Source organism: Polypterus senegalus, chromosome 1 (genome assembly GCF_016835505.1).
Source record: "Polypterus senegalus isolate Bchr_013 chromosome 1, ASM1683550v1, whole genome shotgun sequence".
Taxonomy (NCBI): domain Eukaryota; kingdom Metazoa; phylum Chordata; class Cladistia; order Polypteriformes; family Polypteridae; genus Polypterus; species Polypterus senegalus.
The window spans coordinates 188,457,311-188,484,798 of record NC_053154.1 but is presented as its reverse complement, the minus strand read 5'-3'; the positions used below and the strand labels follow the sequence as shown (position 1 = coordinate 188,484,798).

At 41.2% G+C, this 27,488-nt stretch overlaps 1 protein-coding gene across 6 annotated transcripts; it reads right to left on the bottom strand.

Moving 5' to 3' along the window:
• Nucleotides 1-500: 500 nt before the first annotated feature.
• On the bottom strand, nucleotides 501-26,867 carry abcc5 (ATP-binding cassette, sub-family C (CFTR/MRP), member 5). Of its 6 annotated transcripts, none has more exons than XM_039764878.1 (30): nucleotides 26,761-26,866; nucleotides 25,583-25,747; nucleotides 23,329-23,492; nucleotides 22,656-22,811; nucleotides 18,546-18,693; nucleotides 15,782-16,015; nucleotides 15,475-15,648; nucleotides 13,820-13,967; nucleotides 13,587-13,735; nucleotides 13,398-13,505; nucleotides 12,498-12,860; nucleotides 12,282-12,353; nucleotides 12,007-12,131; nucleotides 11,859-11,931; nucleotides 9,984-10,187; nucleotides 5,794-5,937; nucleotides 5,613-5,712; nucleotides 5,338-5,522; nucleotides 5,088-5,234; nucleotides 4,872-5,001; nucleotides 4,636-4,789; nucleotides 4,426-4,554; nucleotides 4,159-4,345; nucleotides 3,984-4,073; nucleotides 3,697-3,886; nucleotides 3,343-3,502; nucleotides 3,174-3,252; nucleotides 2,973-3,086; nucleotides 1,331-1,495; nucleotides 501-1,254 (listed from the first exon to the last, which is right to left on the bottom strand). In XM_039764878.1, the coding sequence occupies exons 2-30, from the start codon at nucleotides 25,697-25,699 to the stop codon at nucleotides 1,153-1,155; spliced, it is 4,311 nt and encodes a 1,436-aa protein (XP_039620812.1). In that variant the 5' UTR covers nucleotides 25,700-25,747; nucleotides 26,761-26,866; the 3' UTR covers nucleotides 501-1,152. The 6 variants fall into 6 exon arrangements, 5 of the variants coding, with proteins under 5 accessions (XP_039620812.1, XP_039620820.1, XP_039620828.1 ...); XM_039764886.1 differs by lacking the exon at nucleotides 26,761-26,866 and adding an exon at nucleotides 26,380-26,473; XM_039764894.1 differs by lacking the exons at nucleotides 501-1,254; nucleotides 1,331-1,495; nucleotides 2,973-3,086; ... (14 more) ...; nucleotides 12,007-12,131; nucleotides 12,282-12,353 and having other exon boundaries at nucleotides 12,837-12,970; nucleotides 26,761-26,867.
• Nucleotides 26,868-27,488: the final 621 nt, after the last annotated feature.

The window sequence follows — 27,488 nt, the reverse complement described above, 5'->3', positions numbered from 1 at the left end:
GTGCAAGGGGCAGACAAAAGAGAAATGGAAAAGTGCAGTTAAAAAGTACAAACAAAATATGTATAAAAACGCAGTATTATGAAAAACACCAGACAAACATTAAAAATTACTAAGTAAAAAATAAAAATCCAAACCAATGTCAAGTAAGAGAGTAGGTCTAAAAGAATCAACAGTATTTGAACTCTTTACATTGTTGGCTGGATGAGCTTGCCCAGGTTGATGCAATGCAGGTCCAAACTGGTCTGGTCAATTGTTGGCATGGTAAGTTGTTGTTAACATGGCCACTTCCCACTGTGACATTATTCATTTTTGTAGGCTTAAGATCTATCAAGAGCATAAATCAAACATTGACTTGAAGCATAATATGGAATCCAAAGAGTTCAATAACTGCCTCAGGTAGGAGTATCACAGATACAACACCGAATGTGCCCATGTTACGGTTCAGGTGGCCGACTCTTGCACAAAGTGTGTTAATAAGCTAGGAGACAATACCAAAAAAAGATATTCAAGGAAAATCCTGCATTTATTTTTAGATTATATATCAGTGTATAGTATATTGGTAGAATTTAAATGCTTTTTGAAACATCTACAAAAGGGAAAGAATGTGAAAAATAAAAGTCCAAGTGGTTTTCCTGGCTCAGTAGGAATCCTGTTTATTGCAAATGGCTCTTTCACCAACTGCTGTTTGCAGCAGAGAGGACTGGCAACTCCATGATTGTTTAAGATGCTAATGGAAGCTTGCAAGATCTAACCATACCTAATCAACAGACAGAAGCAACCAAAATAGCAAAACCAATTTATTTCAGTTTACTAGATTTTCACCTCTCCAGAAGGCAAGTACGCAGTCATGCTACAAAACGTGACACCATGTGCAACACGGAGTGTCCAAGATACCAGGACAGCCATCCAGGAAGCTCCACTGGAAAAGAGGAGCTGCTAAAACAGCAGTAGAAACTTAGGACACCACAATCCATTATTCTCAGCCCAGGGAGACTGCTAGAAAAGTTCCAGATGTTCCAATTCTGGGCTTCCCTCCACTTGGCACCGCCAACAAGGGGCAGCATGACAAGGCACAAGGCTCTTCGGCCGGTCCCGCTCCTCTCATTAGGTTCCTCTTTTGCCTGGGATGGGGGGGGGGTGTGACATTCCCCTTCACCCACGTACGGTTATCTTATTTTCCAAGGCTGCCAACATAGCCCCAAACCGAGAGTTTTCGTTGGCAAGAAGCTTTGATGGTTCATCAAATTCAAGCACCTGAAAAGAAGACAAGTAGTGAGAAATGAACACAGTCAATATGGTAATGCTGGCAGATTCCATGATAAGATCGTACCTGACCCTGATTCAGCACCATTATGCGATCACAGCTAAGAACTGTGTGCAAACGGTGTGCAATGGTTAGCATGGTGCAGTCTCTGAATGCTTCACGAATTGTCTCTTGAATCAAAAGATCGGTCTCTGTGTCCATGGCTGCAGTGGCTTCATCTAAAATTAAGATCTGCAGGAGAAGAGAGAGAGGAAAAAAAAAAAGCCTTGTGTATGTGTGTACATATATTATTTTTTTCTATGAAATGTGAGTAGTAACTACAGGGGGATAAAATTGATGAGCCACAGCATGTAGGAAAGAGTAGTGGAGGCTAGGTTAAGAAATGAGCTGATGATTAGTGAGTAGCAGTATGGTTTCATGCCAAGAAAGAGCACCACGCCATGTTTGCTCTGAGGATGTTGATGGAGAAGTAATTATACAGATTGTCTGGATGACTGATTTATGCGGGGACGATTCCAGTTCGGCACAAAGACGATTCTTTATGTCGTCAGTTCGCCCACTTCGATGGTCCAGAATTTTTCGGGTGATTTTCTATGTAATAAACTTAATAAGTTATTGCGCAATGAAAATTGCATAATTAGATCTGGACCACCCGATAGAAGAAGGCCAGAAGGAGCTGCATTGCGTCATTGTGGACCGGAAGAAAACATATGAGAGGGTGCCTTGAGAAGAGTTGTGGCATTATATGAGGAAGTCAGGAGTGGCACAGAAGTATGTAAGAGTGGTACAGGATATGTACAAGGGAAGTGTGACAGTGGTGAGGTCTGCAGTAGGAGTGACAGATGCATTCAAGTTGGAGGTGGGATTACATCAGGGATCGGTTTCGAGCCCTTTCTTGTTTGCAATGGTGATGGACAGGTTGACAGATGATATTAGACAGGAGTCCCCTGCTGATGACATTGTGATCTGTAGCGAGAGTAGGGAGCAGGTTGAGGAGACCCTGTAGAGGTGGAGATATGCTCTAGAGAGGAGAGGAATGAAGGTCAGTAGGAACAAGACAGAATACATGTGTTTAAATGAGAGGGAGGTCAGTGGAATGGTGAGGATGCAGGGAGTAGAGTTGGCAAAGGTGGACGAGTTTAAATACTTGGGATCAACAGTACAGAGTAATGGGGATTGTGGAAGAAAGATGAAAAAGACAGTGCAAGCTGGGCGGAGAAGAGTGTCAGGAGTGATTTGTAACAGTCAGGTACCAGCAAGAGTGAAAGGGAAGGTCTACAGGACGGTAGTGAGACCAGCTATGTTATAGGGGTTTGAGACGGTGGCACTGACCAGAAAGCAGGAGACAGCACTGGACGTAGCAGAGTTAAAGATGCTAAGATTTGCATTGGGTGTGACAAGGATGGATAGAATTAGAAATGAGTACACATTAGAGGGTCAGCTCAAGTTGGATGGTTGGGAGACAAAAACCAGAGAAGAAAAGAGGAAGGCCTAAGGTTTATGGATATGGTGACAGAGGACATGCAGGTGATGGGTGTAACAATACAAGATGTAGAGAAAAGGAAAATATGGAAGATGATCCGCTATGGCAACCCCTAACGGGAGAAGCTGGAAGAAGAAGAAGAAGAAGAATTGTGTGTACGGAGCATTTTTAGTTTATTTTTTGTGTGTATAGGAAGTCTTTGTAAGCAGCTGGACAGTGCCTGACCTTACAGCGACGTAGCAAGGCACGTGCCATACACAGAAGCTGACGCTCTCCAACCGAGAAGTTCTCTCCATTTTCAATGACCTCTGACGCTAGCTTTAAGGGCAGTTGAGCAATCTGAGAAAGGTTCACAAAAACAATTCAGTCAGTACTGGCCACTACCTTAAATACAAATGCTTCAGAAGCAGGTTGATATTTACTTACACACTCCTTCATATGGGTTCGCTCCAAAGCATCCCAAACAAGTTCTTCTTCATACTGGCTGAACGGATCCAGGTTTGATCTGAAACATTACCAAAAACCATAAAACAGCTCAGTGGAGTTCACAAGTAATCCAGTAGCAGCAAGAACGATTACCTAACAGATAACTTACCTTACTGTGCCACTGAATAACACCGGCTCCTGAGGGATGATTGAAAGTTTGCTGCGCAGGTCTGCTAGGCCAATTTCACTGATATTCACACCATCAATCCTAATAGAACCACCACAAGGCTCCACAAGGCGAAAGAGCACTACGCCAAGAGAAGATTTTCCTGTGGCACAAGATACAAATTTCACATTGTGCCATAGCCAAGAATGATACAAAGTATCAATGTAAAGAGTGTTTGACATATGGAAAAATAAAAAGCAAAAGATCATTGTAGTGCAAAGAAGGAGGCAGGACAAAAGGACATTATTGAATATTACCAGCACTATAAACTACAGTTCAATACGGTGGATACCATACCTGATCCAGTGCGACCCACGATCCCAACTTTTTCCTTTGGCCGAACACAGAAAGAGATTTTCTTGAGGACCAATGGCATGTTTTCTCTGTACCTCATTTCTACATTGTCAAAGCACATCTCCCCATCTTGTGGCCAGTCTGAAGGGGGAGTCTTATTCTTAATACGTGCTGGGGCTTCCAGAGCTAAAGACTTAAGTAAAGATATATAGGAGATACACAGACATCAAGTACAAATCAACCTATACAGGGTGGCAAAAGTCTACCCCATTTTAAAAAGTATCCCATACCTTAATGTACTGGTCAATTCTCTCTACTGATGTAAAACGGGCCTCTGTCTCTGTGGCTAGACGAACAGTGAACTGGAACAGGCCTGTGAGCTGAAAAGAATAAGCAAGTGAGTGAGTAGCAGTAAATGCATTTACTACTATTTTTCTATACTAATAGTAACAAGTAGGTGTCTACCTGTACAGCATAGGAAATAGCAAGACCAGCATATGCTGGGGAGATTGTGCCATGCATGAGAACCATCATCAGGCTAGTGATGCTGATCAGAGCCACGCTGATAATGTCTAGTCGCACTGCCAGCCAACGCATGGCACAGCTAAACAGGTACAGGGATGCCTGGTTCTCATCCAATAGCTCCTGGTATCTGCAGAGGTGGAAAGGAGCAAATCATGTGAGCTACTACAAATATGCCAGTCCAGGTTTAAACATCAGAGATCCACTGACCTCTGCAAGAAGTCATCTCCTTTGCTATAGGCTTGCACAGTAGTTAGGCCTTGAATGCTGGAGGTAATGTGTGACAGGAAAGGGGACTGTGTCATGTTATCCATTCGCTTTAACTCCCGGATGAAGACCCTGTAATCCAGCAGATGGCAATTGATCAAGTCACATACCTCTGCCAAAATACGCTACAGAGGTCATAAAAACCAGACCTACCTTGATATCATGTGGAGGATGGTGAAGAAGATTAGAAGAGGACCCACTGCAACTAAGAACCATGGGAAGACATAGCCAATGACCCCCAAACAGAAGAAAACCAAGATAACATTCTGAATAAACATTTCTGCCTGGAAAGGTAAACGAGTATCCACTGCAGAAAAGAAAAAAAATATTTATGAAATTTTATCCAGCGTATCAACTCCTACTGTACCACCTAAAACAGCAAAGCTCACCTTCATCCATATCTTTGGAAAAGCGGTTCAAGATACGGCCTGTTGGTGTTGTGTCAAAAAATTTCATTGGACTGCGCAAGATTTTCCTGAAGAGTTGGTCATGTAACCTGGAGGAAGCCCGCAGAGTTCCCTGGATGGCATAACAGCAGGATTTAAGAAAGAAATGTCTCTTTGCCCCGTAGGATGCAGTTTAAAAGGCCACAAACTGCCTATTACCTTGACAAATGCGATACCACGCAGCACCTTTAGCAGCAGCATGACCACCATGGACAAGGCATAGATACCAGCATAATAGTGCATATGTGGATTGTCCTTCATGCTGTCACTGACTGATGATGTATTGGCTAATATAGCAGTCAGGTTCTGGAGGGGGGACGGACAGAGGAGGGGGCAAAAACAACTCAGCAAAAAACTAGATACCATGTCAAAGCAACTCTATAATACAAATGTACAGTAACACTCTTACCCCACTTCCCTGCTTGATCCAATAGCTCAGCCACCAATTGCTGAAAGTGGTACTGCCAACATTGAGCACAAATAGGAGAAGAATGATGAAGCATACCAATGGACCTCCTGCGGCCTGCATATAAGCACCGTAGACAGCCCAAGACACGCGGCCCTTCAGCTTTTCCTGCACAGGCATTAGCTGGACTAAAAGTACATCAGAGGATTCAAGTCACTTTCCAAAAGGCAGTGGCAATCACTGCTGCCTCTCTGCAAAATAAAAACTAGATTTCATACCTTCATCTTTGTGTACAGGTGCATCCTTCTTCACAGAGCTAGCTTTGGTTCCTTTCTCCAAAGGTTTCTTTAGAGAGTTGCTGCTCCTCTGGCCATTGGTCTCATAGGGAGAAAAAAAAACATTTATTAGTAGGGAACTAGCAGAGGTGTAGGGTTCAGAATTAAATTCACACAGGAGTACCTCTGTGTGGGGCGTCTCTCCCAACTGTAGACTGTTGAACATTGCTGCATAATCACCATTAAGCTTCATCAGGTCCTCATGGCTTCCCTTCTCAGTTATACTACCTTCTTTCATGAAGATTACTTCATCACAGTCCACCAAGTACTTCCAAAAGAGAAAATAATTTTTCATTTTTGTAGTTATCATGGATGGGTAACTGCATCCTGGCAATACCTCCCATAATCAACTAATGTAGGAATGTCAAAAGTATAGAAATATCAGTATCGATGTGAACATTAAAATTACTTAATTTCTCATTTTTTTTGGTATTGATTCTGCAGCCTACATTACGAACACGCTTCACACTCGGCATGACTCCAGTTTCAACCCTGTTTCCATCCGCTTACAGGTGTTAACAGAATGCCTACAGCAGCGTCGCAACTTTCACCACCACACTCAACAGACAAAGATGGCAGCCAGAGTGGTTTCTGGAAATTCTCTTGCTTTGAGGCAAATGGGGACAAAAAACCAACAGGTACATGCAAGCCTATATGCAATATTTGCAAGCAAGTCAATCTTTCTTTTAAAATTACATAAATATTTATAACTATAACCTAATTATAACCTGTAAACTGTTGTGTTTGGAACTAGGGATATGAGGTTTATTTTTAGGATAATGTGTTTCTGTAGCCAATTAAAGCATCAAGACAGAGGTCTGCAGTTTTTTTTTTTTTAAACCGAGGGCCAGTTTTATTCTGTGCTGTTCATTCAGGGGCAAGTTGGGAAACAGGCTCTCTTTCACTTCCTCAATTTTAAAACACACACTGCAAAGTCTACTGCAATTTCACATTACTTTCTTTTATTTTATTGCATGTAATTTAAAAATTAGATTTCATCACATTTACCATATAGTGTAGTGGTGCCACCCCTCTGTGTGCTCATATACTTCCAGCTGTGTTTCAGAGTGTATATTTAGTACATCAGGGCTCACTTACAACCCAACAAAAGCACGATGACACTGCATGGAAGAGTTCTTGAACAAGTTCAAGAACAAGTGACCTGCATCCAACTTTAATGTGAATGCATCTGTCCTCCGAAAATGCCACGCATGTGCACATTGATACGTCTGTGCATCTGCATCACCAACAACAAAAAACACGCTCCTCATATTAAAACCGAAAAAATGGACACGCAAGAAGCTAGTGTATGTATCTCATTTTGCCCTGGAGGACAGCAAACAGTACGTGAGCTGTAAAAGCACTAAAATTTGTCAAAGAGACAAAAAAAAAAAAAAAGCTGGGTGGCTCGTTTTTGATGTTTTTGTATCAATTGCTGGCACTGCCGTACCAAGAGATGTGTGGGTATGAGAAAGGTGTCAGTAATGGTGGGACAGTGACTGTTGTCACAGCTATAGCTCTCCTCTATTGTTGTTTTGCAGAGCAGCCGAAGCTGGCGGATAAAAGTCACCATCAGGCCAATGTGTATAGGCAACAAAAAACAAACAAAAAAAAAAACACAAAGACTCCAATCTGACTGTTCTCATCCCTGTCACATGACCATAAATTAAATAAGGACCATACTGTATGTGAAGTGTTACATCGGATTTGATCGGATTGGAGTCACTTCAGTTTGGTAATGTAAATGTAGTCTCAGTGCATTAGTCGTCTTTTTGTTTTGCTTTCCTGAACAATTCTTTACAACAGACTGTTGCACTTGAATTTGTTGCATTTAATGACATAAATGTCGGTCATTAGTTTCCATCAATGTTAAGATTTTAAAGCATACAGAATTGCAATTTAAACACATTATTTATTAAGTTACATCATGTAAAGGGTACCAAAAATGATACTAAGGAAAGGTTTGACATTTGATACCATATTGAAGTTTGAAATTTGGTATTGTGAAAACACTAAACTAATGGCATCCTGTCATTGATCTGGTAAGAAGATTTGAGTTGGTTTTAAAGATAATAAGCAAATAAAAATGTCATGTTGCATGTTGATTAGCACATGAACGTAAGACTTTCACTGTACTCTGTACTTAAAGAGAAGGCAAACATTTTCTGCTGGGGAATGGCAAATAAGTGTTAATCCGCCTTGAGTTAGGTCAGACCTGGGACACCTGGTTGTTACTGAAAAAGAAAGTGAGCAAGTAGTCATGTTGGCGGCTTATCAAAAATTTAGAAAAGTCATTGTGTGCCTATTTTGTAGCTGTCAAATTACTGGTGAAGTATGGTATCTAGTCTTTTTTAATGTATCTTTTATATAGGTTTATATTACTTTTACTGTCACTTTAAGATGACATACGAGTACTGAAAACGAAAATCAACTACAGGTTGAAAATAATGGAGAATTGCCTAAATAATCCCTCACGGACAAAAAAATTATATACGTACACACAAACACTGCTTAAAAGAATTAAGACAACCCTCAAAAAGGGAACAGTTCTGCCAATAGTGGCCATAGACATCCTTATACTTCCTGACTAATTCTACTCTAGTTTTGTGTTTTGCTAGTATTCCTGTCACTACTGGTAGCATGAGACGGTACCTGCAGCCAATTCAGGTTGTACAGGTAGTCCAGCTCCTCCACAATGGCACCTCCATACATGCAGTCGCAAGAAGGTTTGCGGTGTCTCCCAGCACAATCTCAAGAGGATGGAGACTGGACATTACATGAGGAGAGCTGGACAGGACTATAGAAGGGCATCAACCCAGCAGCAGGACCAGTATCTGCTCCTTTATGCAAGAAGAAACAGAAGGAGCACTGCCAGAGCCCTCCAGCTGGCATGCATGACTCTATAAAAGTGGCATGAGGGCCCAACATCCTCTAGTTGACCTGTGCTCACAGCACATCACCATGCAGGTCGATTGGCATTTGTCAAAGAATATAACAACAACTGGCAGGTCTGCCATTGGCACCCCGTTCTCTTCACAGATAAGAAGAGGTTCACACTGAGCACATATGACAGACATGAAAGTCTGGAGATGCCATGGTGAAGGATATGCAGCCTGCAACATCATCCAGCATGATCTGTTTGGCAGTGGTTCAACGATGGTCTGGGAAGGGACATCCTTGGATGGTCACAGAGACCTTCATGTGCTAGGCAATGGTACCCTGACTGCTTTGAAGTACTGAGATGAAATCCTCAGAGCTATTGTTAGGCCTTACACTGGTACATTGGGCGTGCAAGACAATATTCAGTCTCATGTGGCTAAAGTGTGTAGGCAGTTCCTGGATGCACGTTCCCCAGACCTGAATCCAATTAAGAAACTCTGAAACATTATGTATTGGTGCATCCAACACTGCCAAGTATTGCCATAGTCTGTCTAGGAACTCATGGATGTCCTGATCCAGGTCTGGGAGGAGATACCCGAGGACGCCATCTGCTGTTTCATCAGATACATACCCAGATATTGTTGGGGGTCCTGTTATTTCAATTTTTGACTTTGATTTTGATGTTGAACCCAGCCCTCAATAAGCTGGTAATTTTGGTTTCCATTGACCATTGTTACATCATATTGTTCTCACCAAATTGCACAGTATTACTCATTACACTTTATATATATATAGGACCAGGGATGGTGTACAACCGGAGTGCAAGGGCAGCATTTCCGCCATACTGGGGAGTGCTGCCAGAAGTTCGTCATCGTGCATCTGGAGCACATCCGGGGCAGGATAACGGGGGATGCCTCACTTCATTCGGGGAGCCGGAGTCTGGTGGAAGTGGACAGAGCTTGCGAGAGAGGAGTGGAGGCGTCCAAAGGACCAAGGACTGAGCAACCACTGTAAATATTGTAAATAAACATGTGTGTTGTGGACATTTTGTTTTTGTGTCTGTCTGTGAGCGGGCTATCTATTACTAGATAGACAGATGTATGTAAACATTTTAATGAAATATTCTAAAAGATCACTATATTTGTTCCCTCTTCCTTTCTTCCAACATTTATAAAATAAAAAAGTAAAGCTCCTATAAACTCTGAGTCATTTACATTTCCTTGTATAGTTTTCTACATTTTTTCCCCCTGTTCAAAAACCCTCTCTGAGCATTTCCTGCTCCTTAAACTACATTATTATAGACAAGTTAAAGTGTTAGCAATTTATTGGTATAAAACCTCGAGATTTAAAGTTTCATGGTCATCCCTCATATTGGCAAAAATACAACAATAATTAAACATAACCAACATGTGGGGACACATGCAGAGAGGTTACCTGGAGCTGATGGGTAACAAAGAGGATGGTTTTGTGCTTCAATTGCTTCTTGATGGCATTATTGAAAATGTGGTTTCCTACATGGGCATCCAGCGCACTCAGGGGGTCATCCAATATGTAAATGGATCTGTTACTATATAGAGCTCTGGCCAAGCTGATTCTCTGTCTTTGACCACCACTCAGGTTGGCACCTCTCTCTCCAATCTGATAAGATAAAAAAAAGTCTTTTTGACCCAAAAATCAGAAGGTTGATTCATTATTACACAATATTCTATATATTTTCATTATAACAGAATAATAACTGAAACATTTAAATTAATATGAACTGTGACTGCTCACATCTTCATAGCCTTCACAACACCAAAGCCCATTTAATGGTCATTAAAAAATTACCTTTAAAAGAGGAAATGAAAATTTCAGCTTCACCACCATAAACTACAGATGTTGCCATGTATTGATAGTACTCATGACTTATTGTGATAACTTAACTTGCATTGGAAAGAACAACAGGAAGAACATCTCCAAATCTGTCCCAATGTGATGAAATGAAATCTACTGCCCTACGAAACTAGCAAGGAGTGAAACCAATAGCAAAGAGCGAAACCAATCACAATGGTCGACAGAGTATCTTCCTGTAGCAAGCTACGGAAAAGACTCCCAGGCGCACACATGGCCGAAGTAAAAGGTCGTGCGGTCAGGCTAGATATAGGGCAGTGACGTGACACCAATGGTGTCATGAGAGAGAAGAAGGGAACGCGGTAGTCCGAAAGTGGAATATGAATCGAGAAAAGCGTCGTGGGGGTGTATGGGAGGCTGCAGGCAGCATTGGGAAGTGTTTGGAAGAGGAAAAATAGGAATCGAGAAATCCCATGTGCTGCTAGGGGGGGAGATGACCGGGTTTGAAAAGGAAGCAGGACGAACCAATAGGAATTGAGAAATGCCGTGTGGGCTGCGTGTGGGGGGGGCCGGTTTTGAAGAGGAAGCAGGACAAACCAGAAGAGAAATATATATAAGAGATACAGTATCTACATCTACATGTATTCAGATGGAAGCTCTTATATTTGATCCACATTAAGCCTTAAGGGTGGATGGGGAAAGGTAGGCTGCATTTACATTTTTGATGGTCTGGAAAGAACTGATCATTGAACTACCAAGTTAAAAAATGTTTTGAGTAAACCACATAATGATGATGTTATAACATCTATCCTCTGAAGAAAAAAAAAAAAGAAAAAACCAGCACCAGCGATCTATGGTATAATCCAATAAACAACCTGGATAGAAAGTGGAACATTTAAAATAAAACAATACCTAAAACCACAAACTTTACCATGGTGTTCTGCTGCTGGGTTTTGTCTCATTGGAGATGGACTACTAATATAATGGACATTTGGGTCTACATTATTATATCACAAAAAACAGACAGGCAGCTCTTGACTGATTTTATACGCTATCCTAAGGTTAGTGAGACAGCCCCAATTCTATCTACCATAAAATGATTATGCCATGAGCTCAGCATAAATAATTGTTACAACAATGCCAATTGCCCCCGCAATACGTAAGAAAACAGATTAACATCATAACCCAATAATTTACTCTTTATACTGGCACAGGCACTCTTCAGAAATCAATGTTAACAAAGTTCTAGTTATTTAAATGAGTTTACTTTCACCAAGATTGAAATTCACGTTTAATGCTGCAATGATGTCATGTTTTACTAGATAAAGCCATAATTACTGGAATGGTTAAATTTAATGGTCACAAATGAAGATACAGATTCCATACTCATCTCTAGTCAGAATCACTAGCAACCAATGCAGAGAACTTGCCATAAAAGTTACATTCATTTATATCTAGTATCATACATGCAGCTCACACCTCTGTCAGGTCCCCATTGGGTAGAATTGCCAGATCAGGCCGAAGGCAGCAGGCACTCAGCACCGCATTGTACCTGCAACAACAAGGCAATGTGTGGATCATGCTCATCTTACATTTGTAATATGACCATGTTTCTCTTCTCGATTACCTCTCCTCCTCATACTCTTTTCCAAATAGGATGTTGTCTCTCAAAGTAGTATTAAGGATCCAGGCTTGCTGGGCAACATAAGCAAAGTCACCCCTCACAGCAATGCTGCCATCTAGTAGAGTCATCTGGAAAGGTGGAAGGAACACGCCATTCACATTATGCTGTAGTATAAGGGTTGCATTAACTATACCTTTTGTCATCTTTTATTGTAATCCACATGACAGCCTGAAAAAAAAAATCCACCACTGTATCTCCAATACAGAGATATTACTTACCTGGCCAAGGATTGCCGAAATCAATGAGGTTTTCCCACTTCCAACTGTGCCACAGATACCAATAAGTTTTCCCTAAGGTTAACAAATAATACATGTCACAGTTCACTACATCAGACCATATTCCCATCCTTCTGGACTCAGAAACAAATAAAATAAACAATTCAATATAAACAAGTCAGAATGCAAGGGGGATCACCTTTCATACCACAGACTTACCTCCTCAACTGCCAGGTCAATGTTGTGTAAAGCCCGCTGAAGACGCAGGCTCACACTTTGGATGGTTTTCCCTTCATCTTCTGGACTGGTAGCTTCATCACTGTCAAGCAACAGTTGTCCTTTCTGCTCTGCCAATGAGCTTCCAGAATCACCTTCTGCCTCTATCAACTCCTTGTTCCGGTCTTTTTTCTTTCCCTGGCCTTCATTCTTGTCTTTCCTGAGTTTTGGAGTGCCCTTTGGTGAGGGGTGGGCGCTGGAACTCGACGAGTCCCATGCCAGGCTGGCGCCCGTCAGCTCTATGGCATTGATGGGATTGGATGGCTTTGTTCTTATGATTTGAACCTCCTCCATTAGAAATAAACTCTGAACAGGGTTGTGAGAAAGGTGCAAAGATATGACAGCTGGTCATGAGTGAGGACAGGCAGGAAAAGACAGCATCAGCGTTATGGGGAGGTACGAGGGTGGGCCTGTGGCTGAGGGGCAAAAGGCAAGTAGCTCATTAGTGATGACTAAGACTAGGCACAAAGTCCCTGTGTTCCCAGCGCTAATAATGCAATGTACATATGGTCTACAGAGGACATCTCTCTCCCTGTGGAATGATAGCTGCATGTTGCAATTCAGTGTTGTACAGCAAAACGTCCCTTGGCCTGCCTGAAGAGATGGCCAAATGGGAAACTGACAGGGTAGCTTTCTACAGACCTTTAAGGATCAAAATATGCATTTTATTCCATGGTTTAGCTTCCACCCACAACTCCAACCCCAAAAAAAGCTGGGGAAAACAGTGCTCAGAGAAATCCTTTTAGTGCCCAGTCTGTTGCAACATTACATCACGATTACACTGCAAGCTGCTGCCCTCAACACCACTCATTTCTGCAACAGAATTCCAAGAACGTTTCTCACCTTAAATCTATCAACTGACACCGAGGCTTCTGAAAGGGACTTCACAGAGAATGGGGTCACTTTCAAGGCAAAGGTCATAGCATTGAAGACTGTCACAACTGTGAAAGCCTGCAAAGACATTTCCAAATTTCTGTACAGTTCTCCTCAGAAAAATACAAAACTGCAGATCATAACATTATCGCAACATACCTGGGAGGCAGTAAGGTCATAGCCCAGTAGCATGTGGGCTGAAAATGTGGCCACACTGGCGATTACCACCACAATGGGAGCCACACCTACAGTAATACTCTGGAAATAACCAGCACGCTCAAGTATTAATCGCTCCTCTTCACGAATCTCTGCAAGCAAACACAACATTCATGGTGATCTGTAACACATATGAAGTCTACCTACATACCAGTTTCATGATAGCGCCAACTTACTCTGCACAGCTTGGGAGAAGGCTTTTACCCATGCATACATTTTTATGAATTTTATATAGCTTAGGATTTCATTCATTTTTTGCACTCTATTATCAGTTACTGCCACACATTTTCCTCTGAAGTAAGCAGTCAACCTGGAGACAAACATCTGAAAGTCAGAAGAAACAAGAATCAAGAGTTTGAAAGATATGGCAGACACAAAATGATCTCATTTATCAACCGTGTATTTACAAGTTAAAATGTAAATAAGCGATTTAGAAAAGGGGTGTCAAACTCCAGTCCTGGAATGGAGCAGTGATCTCAGGTTTTCATTATAACCAGAGGCCAATTCTAACTTTAAAAAAAAAAAAAAAAAAAAAGCTCAGAATGATTTGCTTACATTGTTTGCTTTACTTTCTCTGTTCTCAGCACTGAATACAAAAATTAATGAACAGTATAACATTTAACAATATAAGCATGTTTACCGTGGTACACAGACCATCTGTCATCTAGCCTGCTTGCTTAATACTTACCTATAATCTTTTACTAAAATGTCCTTTTATACTGCTTTTCACCTGCTTGTGCTCTGCAGAACAAATTCTCCTTTAAGAAACAATTTAGGCAGAAAGAGTTTGCTTAGCAACCATATACAAGATTCATTTGATAAGCGGGTTTGAAAACGGATGAAAGGATGGACAAAGTTCTGTGAAAAAAGCATTGTAAACTAGGCTCTTAACCAAAAATTTATGGTAAAGCAAACCACGCATTTCAAAGGCAATTTTCATCTGTTTCAGATGTGCCTTACTAGCAAGAGACATCAAATTATATTTACATTTAAAAACAACAAACAAAAACACACACACACACACAAACCACCACTCTATAACAGAAATTGATTTAGGTAAAAATCAGGTGTCACTGGACTATATGCAGACACTCCCAATTCATTGGGTTTAAATTATCAAACGCAACCACACAACGAACACAAAATAGCTCATATTGCCAATTTCTGCAAAAATTATCTAAATGGTCTTACCAAATTTGACAGAACACCAACATATTTGGTGAGCGAACAGCAGACAGAAATCTCACACATCAAAATCATTAACATCCAACACAAATTGTGGCAATTCAGAACTTTTGGACAATTAAATAATTCGGTGCAATTAAGAGGACAGTTAAAACATTCATTTCCAAATATATGTAAAATATTAACGATAGAGATGAGAGAGAGAGAGAGAGAGAGAGAGAGAGAACGCTTCAAGAAAGTTGTCACTGTCTTTACTATCAAAATAACTTCAGACACAATATAAATCAAGATGTTTCCTGCTAGGCAGATGATATTATTGGGTAATTTGTCACAGGTGTCAATGTCAGATCGACAGGGCCATCTAGGTGACATGTTTTGGCCCCCAAAACTTATCAAAACTATTTCATTATTCTGCTGGTGTGGATGTTGCATATTAAAGGAAAGAGTTATGTTGATATGTGCACACTGTTTTGACACATTTAAAAAAAAAATACAATTATTTACATCATTATCACGCATGTATATATTCACATAATAGATAAATTAAGTTCCATGAAACATAAGATAGAGTAGACATGAATATGATATACCAGCATCACAGCAAGTACACAAACTGCATTAGTGCAAACAAACAAAGTGCTCTTACCATAGATGGATAAAACAGAATAAAGACTGCAGAGCCCAGCAAAGATGTTGGTCCCAGGATAATGATGTTAAAAATCATGCCTAAAATAGCAATGAGAGGTCCACCAGCAAGTAAACTGCCTACTGCTGCAGCCTCAAACATACGAAGACCATCATTGGAGCACATATTGATAAGCTGGGAGAAGACAGTAAGAGAGAGAGAGAGCTATTAAAAGCAAACTATCAGCCAACAGCTTGGAAAACTTAAAACAATGTCATCACACCCCATAGAAGGTGTCAAATGCAGTTCTAGTTACCATGGCACTCACCTCTCCAACGGACTTATCCTTGATGTTCTTCAATTTAAGAATCTTCTGAAAGGCCATTGTCAGCACAGCCCCACGCAGCCGTGTTCCAGTACGGTAGTTAAGAGCCCAGGTGAGTGCCAGAGACCAGGAGCGGATCACCTCGGTCATGAAAAGTCCCAGAACCAGCACCAAGCCATAGGGGAGGTTGGACTGGCTCTGCTGTAAGTACTCAAGCAACCTCTTCACCACGAAGGCCTATGGGAAGTGGGGAGGACACAAAGTAGCAGGCGTGACTAAGAAGAGTCGTGTGGCTTCTTGTCATCCACGCTCATCACATTCACACGCAAGTGCACGCACACACATGCACACAAACTCACGCAGGCAAAATAACCTACCCCATTCTTCTACCTGCACCTTCCCACCCATCCTCAAACCAACCTAATATATCCAGTATATGTATTTAAAAACTATACTAAAGGTCTGCCAGATTAGTTCCTGCCATCTTCCCTATAGGTTTAGCTCGCATTTTGTCAATAGGAAGACATTGTACCTACAGTCAGACTGGTAGCGAAGAAACAACAGTGGACTTACACCTGAAAATAAACATCAGTAATTGAGTTATACACAGCAAGAGGAACGTCATATCAAGAGCCTGCAACGTAGCCACTGGGCGCAGGCGCACACATACAGACGCAAGCGCAGTTCAGTGATGGAATTCTGGCAGATTTTTATGAATTGGGCACAACTTTATTCATTTCAGTCTTGATTTTATAATAAATAAATAAAACAGACATAAGCTTAGGACACTTGACACTCCAGAGAGAAACATACAAGTTCACAAAACTGATTTGCATCTGAATTTGAACAAGAAACATGTGCACATAAGGTGTCCGTTCTCTTCCAGTTCATTCAGGTAGTTTCCAGAGTCTGTGGCATCTTTTTATTTACGTGCTGTAGTCCAAATCATGTCCTCCAAGGACATTTCTATATTGTCTTGTAAAACAAGGTCCCACAGAAAGCTCAAATGGGAATTAATGAATCGTCCCAGTAATGAATCCAGTCCAACAACTGTCATCAGCAGCACAGCATCCAGTGAAATAAAGGCATAATACAGAAAAAGTGGGGTAAACAATCAATCAATAAACAGGTACAAAGAGCCTGTCTTGCAAATTTCAGCAAAACAAAAAAAAAAAAAAAAAATTTTAATGCAGTGAGGACAAAGAAGACAAGATATTCCTGTGGAATTAAGAGGGCCTTACCTCTCAGGCTCTGCGCTGTGTTCCACCTGGATCCATGCCTATCCCACCACACGCAACAGGTTGCCTGCAAATTCTAAAGAACAGCTTCTGTCATTTGTTCCACTGCAGGGGCAGCAGTGAATATCAGTGTGTCAATGTGGGGCTACCACTTAAACCCCTGCCGCCCACTACCACCCTCTTAGCCCCTCCACACCACATTAAATGAGGCTTCTACAAAAGTTGGAATAATGAAAGTAAGGAGCTAATAAATTCCTGCTAAAACCTAAGATGTTCAACTCAGCCCTGCAGGTGACCATTTTTCATGCCACGAACATGCTAACTAGCACTCTGCACTACATATGGTCTATCTGCTCCATCATAAGCAGTCATACTCAAGGCTTTCCTCTCATCTACAAAGGTCTGACAAAACACTGTGACTAGGTCTATTACACTTCACAATAGCAAAGAAACATTCACACTAGGCATGCTCCTTCATGGTGTCTATTTCACAGGATGAAAAATTCTTTCAGGAATTTCCCAAAACATTTGTCCAATCATACACCTACGTTTACCAAAATTTCTGCAGTAAAAAGTTACTTAATCACAGGTATACAGACCAAAAGCATAGCTAAAGTATCTATATAAAATAAAGTCAATCTTAATTGCTGTCTAGCTTCCTCAGTCACATTCACTTGCCCAGTGGTCATTAAAATAAACTTGTCAAAATTACTAGTTAAGAAAAGACTGAACGAGCAAGTAAATTAAGTGCTGTACAGGTAACCCATTTCATTTTTCCAATTTTGTTTAGAGCCCCAGGAGATCCTGACAGCCGACAGGAACAAGTCCAGCATCTTGTCCACACCTACTCAAGCCAGACACAGCCAAAAGGCCTGAGGCGCAGGGCAGTCCACTCTGTTCCTCACCTGTAGTGGGCAGCAAGGTGAGTACAAGGAGTCTAATTCAGCATTTCCGTATTTTAATGATTAAATATTGGCAAGCACCCAACGCCATCGCGTCCTAAACTGACTGAACAGGGTGCACCTTAACTCCTGGGAAAAAGAATAAAGGAAGAGATTCACTACGTACCCTGGAGAGGAACTCTGACAGAAGCTCTTCTTGGCAAAGATGGTCTGTTAACCCTGACACCTGCAGAAACACTGCTAAATCTGAAAAAGCACTCACTTCAGCAAAGAAGAACCAGTCAAAAATTTGATTGCACTAGACAGGGGCGTAGGGTAAGGGAAAAGGGAAGGGAACAACAGGAAGGTGGGGGTGGGTTGCAAACATGAAAGAGCCATGTTTACTACCATTTTTCCAAGATCAGCATGGCCTTTCTCCAGAGAGTCAAGGCCCAATAAGGAGGACACAAATGGCACTCTGGTTACAGGCTATCACTAAAAATCCACATGGGGATTTGATAGCGCGCACACACACACACACAACTTCCAGTATGTGTGGAATGCTGACCCCTATCTCAGCACACTTACTAAGCAAGCTGCGCAGCTCTGGGGACATGTTGCTGATAAAAAGGGCAAGAATGGACTTACTGGTCCACTGAAGCCAGCCAGCTGTGTGACCATGAGGCAAACTATAGAGATGAGAAGCCTGGTATGACAGAATTTCCAGACAACCCTCCTCAGGGATGCTCCCTCACTTCCATGGTCTTGAAGCTCTGTCTGCCATAACCGCATCAGTCTGTAAAACAGAAATTAAATGTCGAGTTAAGACTTACATGTGAATTCCACTTAATTTTTTTGCTATCAATTTTTAAATTACTGAAATTGTCAGTTATCCACAGAAGTATTAAAACAATAAAACGGAACAAAAAAAATACCCTATTAATACTAAACAGAACAGAATAAGCTTTCTTGATTGAATCCCACTTAATTTTCTGTCGGTTACACAGACATATCATCAAACTGGAGTACCTGCAACTAGTGTGGTCACAAAAAATAAATACTTTGGTACCAAGTCAATGCCAAGATTCAGATGTGTGTGTGCCCTGCGGTGGGCTAGCGCCCTGCCCGGGGTTTGTTTCCTGCCTTGGGATTGGGTCCAGCAGACCCCTATGACTCTGTAGTTAGGATATAGCAGGTTGGATTATGGATGGATGGATAGCTGTAACTGTATTGATTGCACCAAATGAAAGCCTGTACCACACTGTTGAGTAACAGCAAGTAGACCTACTACTTTGAAAGGCATAATATGTCATAAAAGCATAAACAATAGGCATGAAAATGATCCACGGTGCTACAGCATCACATTAAGAAATCTCAAAGAAAAACCACAGAAGACATGCCTGGAAATGCTGTTTGGGAAAGAAGAATTTCAGTGCATGATTGCCAGTACCATGCTTATTTAAAAAAAAAAAAAAATTAAGTGATTTTTTTTTATTGTCACTTTTACCTCATTACAAAGTGGGCTCAGAAAAAAATTTCTGAACACATCTCGATGATCTTGGAATTCGCTAATTCAACAGTACAGAAATATTAAAAGTGTGAACTTTTAATTTTAGTATTGATTTTAAGCAGTATTTGTCATTTATGGGAGACAAAATGTCAGAGAATAAAATTAGATTGTGCACATGCAAACATGAGGCACTCATTGATGATAATCATTCTTTGCAAGTCCTGCGTTGAAATCCCCCCAAGATGAGAACATCTTCTCAATTTTCTAGTACACTGGTGGAATCAACTTGTCTATCACAAATTAAATTAAAGTCTTACATTGTAATTTGGTATTTATAAATGCCAATACTAGTTTACTTAAATGATAGCAGTGCAACTTTTTAATCGATAAAACTACTTCCTCTTTTCACTATTCCTGTTAGGGGTGGCATAGCAGGTCATCTTTTTCTATATTTTCCTTTTCCCTGCATCTTGTTCTGTTACACCCATCACCTGCATGTCTTCTCTTATGACATCCATAAACTTCCTCTTAACCCTTTATTTTTCCTCTTGCCTTGCAGGTCTATCCTTAGCATCCTTTTCACAATATACCCAGCATCTCTCCTCTCGCCCTAACCAATGCAATCTCACCTCTCTGACTTGGTCTCTAAACTGTTCAAACTGAGCTGACCCTCTAAGGTACTCGTTTCTAATCCTATCCATCCTGGTTACACCCAATGCAAATCTTAGCATCTTTAACTCTGCCACCTTCAGCTCTGTCTCCTGTTTTTTGGTCAGTGCCACCATCTCCAAACCATATAGCATAGCTGGTCTCACTACCATCCTGTAAACCTTCCCTTTCCCTCTTGCTGATACCAGTCTGTCACAAATACTCCTGACACTTTTCTGCACCCATTCCACCCTGCCTGCATACTCTTTTTCATCTCTCTTCCACAATCCCCATTAATCTGTACTGTTGATCCCAAGTATTTAAACTCCTCCACCTTCGCCAACTCTACTCCCTGCATCCTCAACATTCCACTGACCTCCCTCTCATTTACACACATGTATTCTGTCTTGTTCCTACGGACCTTCATTCCTCTCCTATCTAGAGCATATCTCCACCTCTCCAGGGTCTCCTCAACCTGTTCCCTTCTCTCTCTACAGATCGCAATGTCATCAGCAAACATCATAGTCCAAGGGGACTCCTGTCTAATCTCGTCTGTCAACCTGTCCTTCACCATTGCAAATAAAAAAGGGCTCACAGCTGATCCCTGATGTAATCCCACCTCCATGTTGAATGCACCCTTCACTCCTACAGCAGACCTCACCACTGTCACACTTCCCTGGTACCTATCCTGTACAACTCTTACATATTTCTCTGTCACTCCCGACTTCCTCATACAATACCAAAACTCCTCTCAAGACACTCTGTCATACGCTTTCTCCATCAACACCCTCAGCACAAACACTGCATCTGTGGTGCTCTTTCCTGGCATGAAACCACATTGCTGCTCGCTAATCATCACCTCCCTTCTTAACCTATCTTCCACTACCTTTTCCCAGAACTTCATGCTGTGGATCATCAATTATATCCCCCTGTAGTTACTACAGACCTGCACACCCCCCTTATTCATAACAATTGGCACCAGTCCACTTCTTCTCCACTACTCAGGCATCCTCTCATTTTTCAAGATTCCATTAAACAAACAATCTGGCTAAAAACTCCACTGCCATCTCTCCTAAACACCACCATGCTTCCTTGCTTGATAGTACATTTCCATCTTTATCCTTTATCATCCTAAAGTGCTCCATATCTTTTCCAGATCGACCCTCTGTCTAGCCAATTAGTTTTAATTAATTAATTAATTTTCTCCCTCGATAGTGTCCAACTTCTCATACAACTCATCATACGCCTTTTCTTTAGCCTTTCGTCACCTCTCTCTTCACCTTATGCCTGACCTCCTTGTACTCTTGTCTACTTTCTGCATCCCCAACCCAACTTTTTCTTCGCAATCCTCTTCCTCTGTATACTCTCCTGTACTTCCCCATTCCACCACCAGGTTTCCTTTTCTTCCTTCCTCTGTCCAGATGTCACGCCATGCAACCTTCTTGCTGTCACCCTTACTATTTCTGCTGTAGTTGCCCATCTGTCCAGTAACTCTTCACTGCCACCTAGTGCCTTTCTTACCTCCTTCCACAACTCAACCTTGCAGTCTTCCTTTTTGAGCTTCCACCATTTGATCATTGGCTCTGCCCTCAAGTCTCCTCGCTATTCTGGGTCTCCAACATCATCCTACAGACCACTATCCTATACTGCCTCACTACACTTTCCCCTGCCACCACTTTGTAGTCTTTAATCAGATTGACCTCCTGTATAGGATATAAACTACCTGTGTGCAGCTACCTCCACTCTTGTACGTCACCCTATGTTCCTCCCTCTTCTTAAAGTATGTATTCACCACAGCCATGTTCATCCTTTTCGCAAAGACCAATACCATTGGACCTTCTTCATTCCTCTACTTAACACCATACCTATCCATCACCTCCTCATCTCCTCTGTTCCCTTCACCAATATGTCCATCTGCTCCAATCACCACTTTCTGTCCTTTGGGTACACTGTCCATCACTTCATCCAACTCACTCCAGAAATCTTCTCTCTCATCCACCACACACCCAGCATGTGGGGCATATGCACTAACAACATTCATCATCACACTTTCCATTTCCAACTTCATAATCATCACTCTGTCTGACACTCTTTTCACCTCCAAAGCAGTGACATATTGTTCCATCAAAATAACCCCTACCGCATTTCTCCTCCCATCCACATCACAATAGAACAATATGAATCCACCTCCGATGCACCTGGCCTTACATTTAAGTCTCTTTCATGCATAATATATCAACCTTCATTCTCTCCATCATACCAACTAACTCTTTACCCTTTACCAGTCATACTGGCAACATTCAAAGTTCTCTTTACCTTCCTCCTCTCCTGCTGCCTCTGGACACGTCTCCCCCAATCCCCCTTTTTATTGACTGATAAAGCACTATTTTAAATTTGGTGCTATTATTACCATTTATGTTTTATATTCTATCACAGAAAAAAACACAATTTCATCCATTTGAAAAGTGGAGGTGCTTTAAATTAAAAAAACTGGCGAAAAGGATTTCTTGTTTTCCCGTGGTATCAAACAGGTATCAAGTATAAGGAAATTTCACTGGTGTTGATATTGAATACAAAATTCTGTCATGTGACATCCCTACCTGCGGCTGTTACACTCCGAGCTCTCCAGCTTAGACAACATCCAGATATCCTCAAAAAAGAGTTCTCCCTTCCGATAGGCTTTATATGCAAGGGGAGTGAGCCAACTGAAGGTCATCAGTGAGAACAGACCGGCATTGTCAACAGGATGTTCGTGTCTATAAACAGGAAGAAAAAATGTAACAGGCAAACCATCAGCAGGAAAGAATTAAACAAGTTTATTTCACGTTGTAGGTCAACAGGGATCTTATATCAAAGTGTGCTGAGGGGAGATCTTATTTACCACAGAATAAAATTTGTCTCCTCAAACTTGTCCATTAATAAGTATTGTACCCCAGAGCGACATTCAATTTTAGTGTTATTCCTGCCTTCTGTACTTTTCCACCCAAATAACTCAACCAAATATCTCTTACTCTTCAGACACCTTCTCCCTTCTCTATTTGTCCAAGTCAAACAACCAATTACCAAGAAATCCCAATTTTGTATCCACTTCTTTCTGTTGCTTTCTCCAAAGTGTGTGATTTTTGGAAAACACAAAAGTGGGTTGGAAAATGGTTTCTTGTGCTTAAAAATTAACTTTTTTTTTTTAAGCTCTTTCCATTGGTGTAATACCCTGATCTCCCACCTCCATAGGTTACACACCACCCAATCACCTTCCCTGGACCATTTACTTACTTAGTAGTGGTACGAAAAGGCTTCAGCTGACTGAGGCTCTGGTGGTATTTACTTTTCTGACTCTCCTCTCCCAACATCTTGAGATGGGATTGCATGGAGACATCAAGTGGGAGGCCCTCAACTCGTGCCGCAGTGTCTAAGGCATCTTGACATGGACGGTGCTTCTGAAACACAAGGCACAATTGTTACGCACTCACAGATAAAGTCAATGAGTCAAGCACAACAAGCACTTGACAGGAAACAAAAGTACAACTTATTTCACATCTTAAGAAACCAAATGTTCCTCGGCTGTCTCTACCAGACTACCTCTATTGCTGAATATAACTAGAGTGCTAGGGTGTTGTACTGCGTTAGCCATTATGAATGTAGTGAAAAGTCAAGCAAAATGACGCCTTTTATTGGCTAACTAAAAAGATTACAATATGCAAGCTTTCGAGGCAACTCAGGCCCCTTCTTCAGGATTAAATCTTGCCTGAAGAAGGGTCCCGAGTTGCCTTGAAAGCTTGCATATTGTAATCTTTTTAGTTAGTCAATAAAAGATGTTATTTTGCTTGACTTTTCACTGAATATAACTAGAACAGTAGTTTTTTTCAATTCACAGCCTAAGCTTCATATGAGATACAAGCATGTACTTCCAGTATATTGAATTTAAGAGTTAATCAACTGCATGCTCTCTTTTCTTCACAAATCTTGAAATCTCCAAATAGGATTAGGGTTCTTGTTACATGTTGCATTACTACACCACGAGGTGCTAACAAGGACAACCAAAATGACCTGTACTATCTGAGCAGATTAGAAATGAATAAATAAGAGCACAACACAACACAGCTATGCTACCAAGAAAAATATAAATTATAGTGAGCACTGTCACATAGTAGTTAAGAATATAGCACAAAAAGAACAGTGTAGCAAAGAGTTGGATGTTGATTAGCGCATGCAATTAAGAATATGACTGTATTCTGTGCATGTGGCAATAATAATAACCTATACAAAAACAACTCTTTAGTACAAAAATGGCAAAACACAGGCACTGCATTAAATGCAAATTTCCCTCTACAAGAGGTCCCAACAAACAGCAAGGAGCCACCAAACATCATAAAAATAAAGCAAAAGCAGAAAAGTCAGTGGAGCTGTAGGAGGAGGCAAGGTTTTACACATTGCAACTCTGCATGGAAAATGTGTTTAATTTCACTGGGAGCATCAGTGACACAGCAGAAGGATGGCTGCAATACTGGCACATTGCGGACTCTCACGTTGCAGGGACACGCACAGTGGATAAGCACTGGTGTGCAGAGAGAGATCCATGGGAGACAGCTAATCATCACCAGCCAGGCAGGGAAACACTTGACCAATCAGAAGACTGTTGTTGCATAAATAACAGACCTGAAGCAGACCAGCTGATTATTGGTGTGCTGGCTCTTAGGCTATGAGCCAATCATATTGCAGCTAGAATAAAAGGCTCCTGGAGAGCATTTTTTGTGCAGTACTGTGATCCTGCAGAGTCACCAGAAACATAAGCTTATCTACAAGCTGACTGTAACATGAGAGCAAAAAGAGCTCAGGTATCCTTTTCAAAAATGGATTTGTACTGAACAGAAATCAACATCTAAATTAAAAAATACATTCTTTCAACATCTCAGCAGAGCAAATGCCCTCATGCCCTGGAAGTAATGCTGGGCAAAGAGGACTGCAATCTCCAAATGATCTGAAAGCGAACACTAAACATTGGAACACCTTTAAGGCACATTTATATTATTTCATTTCTAGTCAGCAAAATGGATGTGTATCATATCAAACATTTACCAGCACAGATTATCTGTCGTTCCAAATCCGAATATTAGTACACTTTCCACAGAAAGCATTTGCATACACAACATTAGCATATGTGTATGATAAAATGTACGGCATACACCGGTAAATATTGAACATACATAGACAAAGAAGGTCCACCACATATATACAGTACATTCACTTAACTTAAAATGACAAGCACCATTCACACACAAGTGCATTCACAAATATAGTAAAATGTACTTATTCAGATAAAATTATGATTGGCATCCAACCATGGCCAGGATGGTAACTAATATATATATATATATATATAAACTTCATTCACATTGTAAGAGGGTCAGCACATTCGACCATACAAGAATGCACACTCAAAAATAATCTGAACTTTAGCAAAACAATTACAGTATGTATACAGACACACACACTCACACTCAACAATGTAAGCAGTACATTGCCATACTTGTTCTTTTGAGGGCTGATATCTGGACTTAAGTTGACGCTCTTCACTCCAACATGTGATACCCCGGTAGCTGGGGCTTGGAATGACGTAATCTTTCCCCAAGTCAAGGTCTTTCATGGTTCCAGCACTGTCCCTGATCTCTTGCTGGTCTTCCTCTTGCAAACACTACACAAATGACAAAAAAGATCAGCTCTGCATGTCCCCTATTCTATTCTGTTAACCATTTTCCACGACAATACAAGACATAACGTTTGGTGGGTCACTGATTGCACAGTCAATATATTTTTTTTAATTCATCTCACTTCGTCAGTAGAAGGCTGTGCCCTCTAATTATACAAAAGATGTCACCAATTTGTACCCATCCAGAAAGATACCAGTGCTGCAAAAAGTGTAAGATGTTTGGTTTCAAATTTCCAACCCGAGTATGCAGCAGGTGAATTCAATGTATATGATTCGTTAAAAAAAAAAAATGGGTGCAACCTAGCCAGGCCTTTACTTAGCGAGACAATACTGAACTGGCTTCTGTCCAGTAGAATGATAAAAATGTCAATCACCTCGACATGTCCTCTCAATATAACGATGCAACAATTCGTTATGACCCGGTATGACAAAATTAAAGAAACCGAACCTGCCCGTTTCCCAGTACTATGAGACGGCCCAATGTTCTGTTGTGGGAAAAAGAAATTTCGATCACTCGAATCCAATTGCTTCCCAACAAGAAACGGTATCCCCGTCTAATCTGCAGTAAAGATATTAAGAAGTCTGACATATTTCAGATAGCATTCCGGTATACGTACTTCCCCCAAGTGGGTCACAAGGTGATTTTGTTAAAAGGCAAACCCTAAGCGTACGTGCTATAGCACCCAGCATTAATTCTTCTCCTAGAGGAATGAGACGGCAATGGAGGCAGATAAAGGATGCGGGCAACCTCTGCTTGGTTGTCTTCTGCTAGGAAACGACGGTGTACCCGAGCTTTTTTCTCAGCCAGTCTTGCCGGAAACCGCAAGACGGTTCATTAGAACCTCTAAGTCTTCTTGAAAACATCGTCTTTTCGATTGCGGCGGCATCCAGAAAAGAGGAAATACATTTTATAAAAAATATTAACAATTTGTTTCCAGTTTAATATCAGTGAAAATCAAAATGCCTAATTTTTAAAGTTTTTTTCTATGTCCGTTTACCTTAAAATCGCGTTTCCCTGACAACACTTCACTACTTCCTTATCTCTACGACCGCAGCTCTTAGACCAGCCCGGCGAGCAAAACAGGGTTGCTTATAAAGGCAGCTGGCGACAGTAACCACTAACCACGTTGCTGGGATTTGTAGTCCTTCTCCGCAGAATGTATCTTAATCCCAGCCTCACGTAACCACTCTAACAATACAACTCCCATAAATCCCCGAGACCATAAGGTTTAGTACCGTCGTCGCAAAGAGGCGGGCTAACCGTGAGCGTGCATCAGTCGCGCGCATTACGGAAAAAAACAGCCAGTGAAAGAAAGGGCTCGTGCACGTGCTTGAGGTACGAGAACGCACTTCTTTTCACGTCGCTGCAAAGTCGAGGCGTTGAACAAAACGTTACAGCAGTGACGTGGTTTCGAGGAAAGGAAGAACGCGGCCAATTCTAGGCCCACACAACTTTATTTCTAGAAGGATGGACACAGATAAGGGCATATTTCTACAACGTATTTTATAAAGGTGTTGCTATTTTTCACCTTCATTGTGATTAGCCTGTGCAGTTTGAATGGTTTACAAACCCAAGAATTTATCATCTTTAGTTCACAGATGGAGTGCATCACCTTCAAAGCAATCATGTAGGGTACCAATTTTCATGTTACCAGTGACTATGAATAACACAATCTGCGTGTTCAAAACCCAACATCTGTCTGGAAGGTTACTGTCGGTCCTCTTG

Excerpts from the sequence above, each read along its gene's own strand:
- abcc5 (XM_039764878.1), bottom strand. The coding sequence starts at position 25,699 with ATGAAAGACCTTGACTTGGGGAAAGATTACGTCATTCCAAGCCCCAGC. Across the intron at positions 13,506-13,586 it reads ATGACCTTACTGCCTCCCAG|GCTTTCACAGTTGTGACAGT; the intron begins GTATGTTGCGAT and ends ATGTCTTTGCAG. Across the intron at positions 5,002-5,087 it reads GTGGTATCGCATTTGTCAAG|GGAACTCTGCGGGCTTCCTC; the intron begins GTAATAGGCAGT and ends TATGCCATCCAG.